The sequence below is a fragment of the Auxenochlorella protothecoides genome (genome assembly GCF_000733215.1).
Source record: "Auxenochlorella protothecoides strain 0710 unplaced genomic scaffold scaffold54, whole genome shotgun sequence".
NCBI classification, from domain to species: domain Eukaryota; kingdom Viridiplantae; phylum Chlorophyta; class Trebouxiophyceae; order Chlorellales; family Chlorellaceae; genus Auxenochlorella; species Auxenochlorella protothecoides.
In genome coordinates, this window is record NW_011934258.1 from 451,345 (window position 1) to 461,837 (window position 10,493).

General features: G+C 59.8%; 2 protein-coding genes across 2 annotated transcripts in view; one reads left to right on the forward strand and one right to left on the reverse strand.

The window, feature by feature from the left end:
* F751_4793 (L-threonine dehydratase biosynthetic IlvA) overlaps positions 1-646 on the forward strand; it is a gene marked incomplete at both ends in the record, with an annotated part of 4,074 nt that extends 3,428 nt beyond the window's left edge. Inside the window, 2 exons of the mRNA XM_011400894.1 lie at positions 166-337; positions 495-646. Coding sequence (XP_011399196.1) covers positions 166-337; positions 495-646 — 324 coding nt within the window. The remainder of the gene's footprint in view (positions 1-165; positions 338-494) is intronic.
* Positions 647-971: 325 nt separating this feature from the next.
* On the reverse strand, positions 972-7,322 carry F751_4794 (Potassium transporter 26; the record flags this gene model as incomplete). The annotated part of the gene is made up of 21 exons (XM_011400895.1): positions 972-1,088; positions 1,340-1,365; positions 1,508-1,566; positions 1,694-2,010; positions 2,216-2,273; positions 2,398-2,436; positions 2,628-2,925; positions 3,139-3,211; positions 3,468-3,619; positions 3,765-3,858; positions 3,988-4,053; positions 4,216-4,287; positions 4,461-4,598; positions 4,758-4,783; positions 4,965-5,046; positions 5,189-5,318; positions 5,526-5,601; positions 5,759-5,977; positions 6,086-6,280; positions 6,428-6,503; positions 7,203-7,322. 21 exons carry the CDS (start codon positions 7,320-7,322, stop codon positions 972-974), a joined length of 2,433 nt encoding a protein of 810 aa, XP_011399197.1.
* Between the last annotated feature and the right edge of the window lie 3,171 nt (positions 7,323-10,493).

Here is a 10,493-nt window from a genome sequence, read left to right on the forward strand (position 1 = left end):
GGAAGCAGGGGGCAGCGCTGACAGGCACAACGCATTCGTCAAGCTCGGCCTGATGATCTGGGAATCGCAGAGTGATTCCACTGCCAGGTCTGTGCACTGCAACTTACCAGGACTCAGGGCCCCCGTCCATTCCGCCTTTCCTCCCCATCAAACACCCTATCGCAGCTCCACCTGCGGCACCTGGTGGGCGGGCGGGCGCGCATCGAGGGCGGCCGCCAGTTGGTGCACGAGCGCATCTTCCAGGTGGACTTCCCCGAGGTGCCGGGGGCGCTGTACCGCTTCCTGCGCCGCCTGTCCCCCATCTGGAACATCACGCTCTTCCACTACCGGAGGACAGGTGGGCGGCTGAGAGGGTCCGCCGGGGCACATGCTGCTCCTGACCGTGGGAGGGGTCGTGCGCACCGTGTGATGGGCGCATGCCGCCGCAGGAATGTGTCGGCTGCAGCCTGTGAGGGAGCTCCGCCCACACCCCACCCCACCTCTCCCCCTTGCAGGCCGGCAATCGTCTGGGGTCCTGCTGGGGCTGCAGGTCCCGCCCGAGGACTCGGCGCTGCTCCAGACCTGCATCGCCGAGCTGGGAGCGCAGTACACATTCACGGAACTGGGCAAGGAGGGCAAGGAGGTGTTTGACATGTTCATCTCGTGAATGGTTACCGCATGCGCATGTGCATGTGGAGGGGGGTACTCAGCGGAAAGACATGTATCACCAGTCGCCAGTCTCACTGCACACGCGTATCTCAAATGTCACAAGCTGGTCTCGAAGAATCTACACAAGGGCATGCAAGGGCAAAGGCATTGGCAGCAGAGCTACAGTGGGGTACAGCATAGAGGTATGATGATGGGAGTGTAGGTATTCGGTGTGCCACACAGCAGGTGCAGTAAACTGAAAGTGGTGCGGGCCAAGGCTTGGTGTGGTGGTGCGCTGCCAGGGCGCACAGCGACGACGAGTGCTTGGCACCAGGCTGCCGGCTCTAGACCCTCATGTTGATCCCCACCTCCACCGCGGCATCGGGGTCCAGGCGGTACGTCTGGGCGGTGCTCTGAATGTTCCTGGAGAGGACGCCGTACATGGTCTCCACCACAAACGCCTGGTGTGAGGACGGAGAGCGGGGCTGAGGATGCGGTGAGAAAGCGCCTGACAGGTCACCAGCACGCTTGTGTTCTGTGTTATCGGGTCCAGCATGCTGGAGGGCAATACTTGCCATGTGCATCCCAAACAATGATGCAACTCATCCCCGGCTCCAGCTGCACGTGCCTTGATCCAGCCGCAGTCTGTGCTAGGGGTGAGGTGCGTATTTCCCAAGATGAAGCGCGTGCCGTGCCCGGCCGCCGCGCCCACCAGTGCCTGCTCGCTCTGGGCGGGGGCTGCAAGGATGGGACCGGGGAGGGGTGGAGAGGTTGAGACAGGGGACGGTCGAGGGTGTGGCAATGCACCCAGCGACGTTGCAGAGGAGCCACGTGCCAGCTGGTCCTTTCACGCATGCACCCTTTCTGCCCTGCACAGTACCATTTGTGGGGAATGTGTCGGCCGACAGGCTGGCGCCGCGCCTCTTCCTCAGCGAGGCCCTGTGAGGGGGGTGCCAGAGCTCAAGTCGGGCTTGTGAGCGACCAGCGTGGCAACGGCAGGTGCCCCAAGAGGATAGCCCCACACATGCGCAGGTGTCCTTCCCACAAACCCCTCTCCCTCCCTCACCTGAACTGTGAGGGCTGCTGGACCCAGGGGGAGGGTGCGCCCTCCCTCTCCTCCACATGCAGGGCCAGGCCTGGAGTGTCCTTGCCGTCCTGCCCCACCAGCGCCTTGCCCGCCTGCTTGGTGGAGGCGTCCTCATCCACGGCCTTGAGTGCCGTCGCGGCGCGATGGGCCGCCGCGATGGCCTTGGCGGCTGCGGCCAGGCTGCGACGAGCGCGGCCCGTGGCGGACCCCAGGGTGACGTCGGAGGGCGAGCCCTCGTCCGCCGCCGCCGCCTCGGACTCCTTGATCACCTCCGGGGACAGGAAGTCCAGCAGCTCCTGGGGAAGTTGTGATGGAAGGAGGCCGGAAGTAAGGGGAACCTCCTTTGAATGAATGTGAATGGAAAGTTGACCACACGCTGTACAGCGCTGAAACTTCAGTCCAATGCCATGCGAAGCCAACCCGACAGCCTCCAAATTTGCATGGTGTTAGAAGGTCGGCGTGACCCAGCTGCCTTCAACTTAACATGGAACAAGTCCATACCTGCACCAAGGTGTCGACAAACTGCTTGTCGTGGTCCACAGCTTCCATGTAGCCGTACCTTGGGGAAATGTACCAAAGGGAATGGATGGGCTGAGAGTTTGCTTGGTTGGACGCGACCCCTCAGGTTTCCTCTGTCCCCCTTGGCCAGGAACGCAGGCGGTACTTGCAAGACCAGGGCTCACCTCACGACAGCGTGGTAGAAACCCTGGTAGTGCAGCTTCCTGCGGCAAGTAGTAGGGAGAAAAGTGGCCTCACAGCAGGCTGCCGTGCTTTGCACCGGGGTCTAGCCATTGGGACACACGGAACCAAGCGTCCTTTTCCCATTCTCACTATCCCTGGGCTACAGGAGTCATCATCTGACACAAACCCATCCCCTCTTCCTCAGCAACAGCGCGTGCCACCTGCCGCCCACCTGAGCAGCAGGCGCTCCGAGGCGTGGACTGTGGGGAGGGGGACGTGGCGCACGGTCAGGAAGACGGTCACCTCGTGGATGGCAGGGATGCGGGGGAGGAGGAAGGCCAGGACGGGGGGCACGCCCGCCAGGCTCTCGGTGTAGTACAGGCCGATGCCGGGCGCGACGCCCAGCCGCTGCCTGGACCCCGCCAGCTGCAGGGCCTGGGTGGGCCCGGCCCCTGGCCCATCGGCGGGCTGGAGGAGGTCGAGCAGGTAGGAGCGGTGCTGGTCCTGGTACCCCCTCTTCAGCTTCTGGCCTGCAAGGCGCGGCATGCGGGATGGGTTGGAGGATGGCGCGGGGCTTGCTTTGTGTAAATTCAGTTGTATGGTACAATTTCTGGCGGACTGGATGGGAAGGAGCGCATGCATGTGGCGCCCTCCATAGCCTCTGCGCAGAAGCCAAGGAGCCATGACCTCAGCCTAGCCCTGACACACCCTCCACATAAGCCAGTCACTCCCGCCCAGCCTACCATAGGTCCAGGTGGCGAGGATGGTCACGAGGATCGCTGTGACGCCCAAGGGGAACCATGCGCCATCGGGAACCTGTTGGAAGAGATTTGGAGTGTTGAATGCATCCGCATAGTCTGTCGTGAGAAAGCGCAGCGCTGCTTGGTGTCTGGGGTTCCTTGCTCAGAGCTGCTGGGCCCTACATTCTAGACCCAGAGGCTCATCAGTCTGTCCGCATCCCATGGTCTGCCATTCCGCTCAAGCACGTCGACCCTCGCTCGAGTCCGCCAGGTGCCTGCTGAGCCACGCTGCCCCAGCGATCACAAAAACAATGCTCGCCGCCAACACACACCTTGAGGGCGTTGGCGGAGAGGAGCATGCCCTCCAGCGTAGAGAGCGGCAGCCAGAAGAGGAGCACCCAGCCCACGTTCCACTCCCATGCCACGAGCATGACCAGTGACAGGAGGGAGGTGGTGAGGAAGAAGGTGGAAACCACGGCCAGACCTGGAGAGGGATGGTGGTGAGGGCCAGGGGTCAGAGGCTGCTGGGGTGCCTGTGCAAGCGCATGGGTCTGCTGGGCAGGGAAAAGCCCATGGCCCTTTGCCTGGCTGCGTCACGCCAGCCAGGCACATGAACGATCCCCTCTCACCGTAGGCTGCGCCGATGCCGGGCCCGGTCTGGAATATGCCGATGACGATCACCGTCCCTGCCATCAGCACCCAGTTGACTTGTGGGGCATAGATCTGCGGGCATGCGTGTTCCCCAGGGTGAGCATCTGTGGGCGGCACTGGATTCGGGGGAGGCTTGTGATGCACATGGCGGGGCCAGGCCAGTGGCCAACCCGGGGTCTACCAAGGAAGTGGCCCAGGTACCTGCCCCCGGTGCGTCGCCTCGGTGTGCCGAATGGTGACCCTTGGGAAGCAGTTTAGGGCCACGGCCTGTCGGTGAGGGGTCATTGTGCCTCATAGGCTGGCATGCCACCATGATCTTGGGGCAAAAGGAGTTGCTGCGATTCCAAGGGGGGATGGCCATGCCGCACGGGCAAGGCCTCCCTTGAACACACTTCATCACACCAGGTGCATCCCTGCCTGACCCGGCACCTGCTGCACGATGGAGAAACAGCCTGTGATCATGGCCTGAGATGCGAGAATGGCCGCGAGAGTGGCAATGACCTGGAGGGGAGGTGGGAGCGGAGGGAGTGGTCGCCGGGACCTCTCTGAGCAAAGAGGCGTCCCGGCGGCCCTGGGATGGCGAAGCGCCTCCAGCTCGTCAGATCATGCAACCCCAGGCCCCCCACCGTAATCCTGGGCAAAACCATGCCCCTCCTCAATGCAGGGCGACTCACCACCATGGGCCAGTAGATCGGCTTGGGCACGGAAGACCAGAAGGCGGTGGGCGCCGCCGAGCGGTCGTGGATGATGAAGGCCGTTTGACCCAGGTAGGCGCACACCAGGGAGGGGTAGACGAACGCGATGAAGCTGGTCTGCGCTTGGGAGGGTGCAAGGGGTGGGGGTTGTGGTTTGGGAGGGGCAGGCACGGGGCCAGGGCGCATCAGTTTGGCGGAGTCTGGTGCAGTACGCCCGCTGGTTGGAACGGGACACTCATTCTCAGTGATATCTTAGGTGCCCGGGTATCTGCGCACCCGGATCGCCGGAGCATTGAAGTGACCTGGCGGTTTGTTGAGGAGTGAATGGGTTTATCAAAGGACTGAAATGCCCCTCATTCTGCAAGAAGACCGTGTAGACAGAGACCTCCAATCTTGCTGAGCAACCACCTGGCATGCCCCACATACTCAATGCCAAACCACACGAGCAGCATCCGTCTCACCTCCCCTGCCCCGGAAACTCACCCAGGTCGGCAAACAGCGCCTCCGCGCCGGTGAGAGCCAGGGTGACGCCCCCCAGCTTCACCCATGCCTCATGAGCACCAGCCTGGCATGGAGAAGAGGCCAAAGCAATGCACTTGAGTCTGGAGGTTCAACAGCGATACTGTAGTATGTCCTGTCGGCTGGTGTGCAAATATCTGCCAAACACACACGGAGCCCTCTTCCACGCTCCTTCTCAGCAGACCCACCTTCCAGTAGTAGTACAGGTAGTGTGGCGAGATGGCTGCGAAAACTGCGGGCCTGAATTTGAAGATATTGTACAGGCCTACGGCCGCGATGGCGAGGAACCAGATGGTGGTGACAGGAGCAAAGAGGTAGCTGCAGGGTGGGTCAGGAGGGCAGCTTGAGGGTCTGGTTGACCGAGCTTGGAGACCAGCAAGCTGCAAATTCTGTGAATGTCCAGCAAGACACCCGAGACCGTGGTAGCATGCAAACTACAGGGGACTCGCATGTTGTTTCAGCCATCATCACGCAGAGACTGGTCATGGGTTACTTCCTGGCCACAGTACAGATCGACCACCACACCTGATCTTCTTGGTGCCAAACTGCTGAACTGAGAAGATGATGACAATGATACCGATGCTAATCCCCACCACAGCATCTGTTGTAAAGGGGAATGATGAGTCTTGAATCTTCCTGATGGCCTGCTTGATGTCGAGCGGCAAGTACTCAGACCCTTGGGGGCCGCTACCATCAAGTTGAAAGACAAGGCATGGGCGCAATGTGTCTCTACAGGAGCAGCTCGAAGCATGGCACACCGACCCTGCCCTCCGTCGCAATCCACATGAGATCTCTCAAGGTGCACCCAACAGACCCTAACTCGCCGTTGGATATGTTGGACTGGTACTGGATGCCCTGCGCCGCCGACACGACCGAGATCGCGGGGGTGAGCACGCCATCGCTCAGGATGAGGCACACAGCAGACAGTGTGATGGAGAGCAGGAGAACCTGCAGGAAAGAGCTCGTGGCCAGCGCCCCTGCTCACACGATGGGTGGGCGTGGCAGTTGTGAGTAGCGCAATTCTGCAGCATGCACTCCTGAAGCCATGGAGAATGGTACCAGCGCACCCTCCGGGCACGACTCACTCTTGACACGCGCATTGGCGCCGCTCCTCACTTTCACATTCGCATTTGGGGCGGGTGCCACGTCTGAGCCCTGGGGAGCGGTGGCCGATGCCAGGGGGTCGTAGCCTGAGAGCTCAAAGTCGGAGGTGTGGGTCGCGCCGCCAGACCTCAGGTTGCAGGCGCGGCTTATGATGGCGTACAGCGCGAATGTACCACCTACAAGGGATTGGAGGGCGGATCGAGGTCGGCAGAAGGATCTATTTCAGGCCACCTCCCTTTCCAGCTAACCAGCGAGGAAATGGGCTGTCTGCGACATGGTCCATGGGAAAAGGCACCGCGTGCCAGCTAGGCACCTTGGCTCACCTTCTCCGTTGTCGTCGGCACGTAGGGCAAATGTTACGTACTTGATCAGCACAATGATGGTCAGGTACCAGAAAATCTGGGAGAGGCAAGAGACCAAGGATGCGACATGTTGCCAGGCAGCACGGCAAGGGGAAGTGGAGCAGACACTTTGCTCTGGATTCACAGCTTGCACGCCCTCCCTGGTGGCACACCATCGAAAAGGTCCCCATGATCTCCTCTTCATCATCAGGAGCACCGTCAGCAAAGAGAGTCCCCAACGTGTCTGAGCAAAGTATGGGCTTGAGCATGGAATCAGTAGGATGTTGTAAATTGTCAATCGCAAAGAATCCAGTGGGTGAGAGCAAACAAACTCATCCCTCTCAGCATGACTGCAGTGACTTACATAGGGGCGATGTACCAATGTCTGCATGGTGGAGAAGGATGCGATGGGGTTGTAGGACATTCATTTGATGAGCGGTTTGGAGAGGCAAGTTTCCCGATGGAAGCGCACATGCTCCAACTCCCATTCCTGTCTGCCACACATGCTCTCCAACCCGGGAAAGAAGGCTGTCCACACTTGCCTCCATAGATGACGCCCAAGGAGGACCACGCCAGCAACAGCATGGGCCAGCCCCGTCTCTTCTTCTCCTGTAGGATGGAGAGTGGAGTGGACAACAGGGTGGGTTGCATCCTGTTCTTGCAGAGCCGAATGCGCACTCCCAGCAGCTCCAGGATCTAGTACTGGGGAGTACATTGTATTTTCCTCCTGCAAGGGTGAGAAATTCTCCCTTCTCACCCTGTTCTGGGCCATGGCAACTCGAGCGTCCAGGTCCGTATCACGCTCCCAGACTCCCGACAGCTGCTCCTTGTCGTGGCCGGACTTGTCCACCTCGTACGCCACCGGCGGGGAAGCCATACTGCTCTAATGTCTGATATCTAATGATGGGCGACTTTGGTGTGGAATGGGCTGGATCTGGTGGGCTGAAAATTTAAGTATTGCCCTAGTATGCGGAGGCACCACCTTACGCGTCGGGGCCGAGGACACCGTCGCTCGCCGCTTCCGTGACGAGGACTGATTGTTGGGAGGTGGCCTCGACGAAGATGCTACTCAGCAGGGACCCGAACCCTCATCATTTATGGCCTGCAGAGGCCCTGGCCACCACGGGAATCTGGTCCGACGGCCGCACCGCCGTGCACGTGCGCCCGGATCTCATTCTCTTACCATGAGCAGCTTCCTCCCAGCGTGTACCCTGAAACCCGGAGCACGATCCTGGCGCTTAGGAAAACACCTCCTTAGTTGGAAGCTTTGAACATTGCGCGAACGTTCCTGAATTTCCCGCGCCAGCCTGCCCATGTCAGACGGGCTCGCACGATGGTACATCGGGGTCCAATCGCGCATGTCTGCGGGCTCATGTCCGCGACACCTCCCAGATGTTGCCGCGAGACGGTGTACGGCCGGCCATGGAAACCCTACCCACCAATCCGGCGGCTCACCAGGGTGCTTACAGTGCCTAAGCACGCCTTTGCAGGATGCAAGTCCATGCCAAGGACCAGCATCTCCATGGATTAAAGTAGTCTGGAATAGTTTAAACGATGGACAGTGCACCCTCAGCAAGTGTCGAGGGTCTAAAGGACACTGCCTACAATGCTTGTTGGGTGCATGAAAGAGGTCTCCATCAAGACCTTCTCACTTCTTCATGCTTCCACGGACAGCGACCCCCTGGCAAGAAAGGGATGATGGAGCGTGCATTAGAGTGCACGATATGAGTTTCGGCCCTTGAGCTGTCGGGCAGCAGAAAGACCAACAGACGGTGAGGCACTCCGGCACGACCTTGTGCCATCTAGAGGGGTGAGTGGCAATCACGCCCACAGCATGTGAAGGCCAAAGCACAGTGCAAACTCTCCCACTGTCAGAGAAGCTTGCCCACAACAACAAAACGTCACCTTTGTGGTAACTCCGCCATGGAGCTCGTGCACATTTGCGACGGCCGCCACGGGGTCCCAGGGCATCTTCGGGTGCTTTGCCTCGAAGTGAATCTGAGCGGTCTTGATGTCGGGGGCGCTCTGACCGCAGACGGTGCACCTGAGGAGATTGAGTGACGGCTGTCAGAAGAGCTGTGGCCAGTCCAGGCACTGCAGGGCACAACAGGGAAGGCCCCAGGCTGCACTGCGAGAGTCATGGGCGATTAAACATGTCATCCAGTCAGGTATAAAGCCACCTGATTTCTGTTGCGCTCGCATGTGTCTACCCCTCCTCCGGCAAGCATTGATCCTTCCCACCCACCTAAACTTCTGATGTCCTGCCTGACCTCCTAACCGATCCACCTTGCCTGCTGCCCCACCACCGACATTCTGGGTGGCCGCCCTGGCCTTGGCCCTGAGTTCAGCGCTGGTGTGATGTGCAGGCTTTGCCTTACCCATGTCTAAGTACGAAAGGCTGCAAACGGAACTGGGAGGGATGTGTCGCCGGTCCTGGCAGAGAAAGTTTCCAGTACTCGATGCCCGGGCGGGAGCAGGCAGTGCCCACCTATATTCTGTGGCGGATACGCTGCCGCGGATGTGGCCAGGCAAGCGCTCCGCGGTGGCACTGCTGCGCCCACTGGCGTGTCGCGAGGGTGGATGTGAGGGACGGCAGACACTAGCGGCAGCTCTACTGGAGGGCAGAAATTAGTGAAATGGCTTTTAGCAACATGAGTAATGTATCGCATGGTGCTTAGCTGGTGGTGGCTTGAAGTCGCTGTGTCCGCGAGCGCGCCGCACAGCTGAGAACTAGGGCGCGAATTTAGACGAAGGAAGGGAGAACTGAGAGGGGACGCCTTCCCACCCATCGCTGCGATGCCAATCGGCATGGACCAGACTCCCCGAATTCGAACTGAGTAAAAAATACACGGATGGAGTCATTGGACCGTGCCTGGGCAGACTTTCGCAGACAGATCATTGGGCAGTGAGTCGATGAGGGGCCAGGGACCACGGCATGGCAAGGACTGGAGGCGCAGTGGGGTTCTTGATGCAGTGCAGGCTCAGCATAACTTCAAATGCATCATCTGAAGAGTGAATTCCCCCTGCTGCGCAGATTGGCTGGTCTCCCAGGTAGGTTGGAAGCAGAGAATAGGGCGCCTGAGGAGCCAGTTCCAGACGCCTCACCAAAAGAAACGTGAGGGATGAATGTACGCATATGCAACAAGTGCCACAGTGCGGGGTTCACCTACGGTACAATGTCACTATTGATCCATTAATTTTCTCCTCCTCACAGCCGTTGCTCAGAGGAGCCCACTTGTCAAGATGTGACACTAGCCTGTCAGCGTCTGGAGAGTCTCCACTCCTCCCTCACTGCACGACTGGAGGCTGCCCAGGCAGAGGCCGGACGCATCGAGAGGCTGTTGAGCGAGTGGGACACTCGGGCAGGGAGGAACCGCATTCTCCAAAGGCAGACTGAGGCCAGCACTGAGAATGCAGGCCGGAGGCGGGATCTGTCTGCAGAGCATGGCCAACTCCCAGGCCACCCGTGGGAGGAGGTCTCTGCAGAGGTCCGGCGGCACAGCCACAGGAAGAGAGGCCAGCGCCGCTCATCGTTCCGGCCAACTGATCCTTCCCTCACAGTCAGGTCTGGCTGGGACCAGGAAAGAAACGCAGGCATGCTGCCCATGGCTCCTTGGAATCAATGGCCAGGACCTACGGAGGAGCCCAAGAGGATTCCCCGTGCACCCAGCCAGCTACACAGGGAGCACCGTCAACCTCAAGCTTCTCTTCCGTGTTCTTCGCTGCCGACTCCGGCAAAGAATTCTCTATTCAGTCCACCCACCTTTGCCTCCTGGAGTCCCACTGATCACCGGCAAAGCCTGAGCCAGACTGCATCGGATAACAGATGGAAAGGTGGCAGAGACAAGACAGCTAGGATCTCAAAAACACGAAAATCACGAGCGTCCAGGGCTGTGTGTGAAGGTGAGCTTGCTTTGGTAGAGATAGGATGGGGCTCTTGCTTCGGAATGTGAGGTTGAACCAAGCTTGGACACCAGGAGGCCCCTCTCAACTGCAATGCTCAAACCATTCAGCTGCACTGTATCCAATGTCCCTCAAGGCCCCCTCC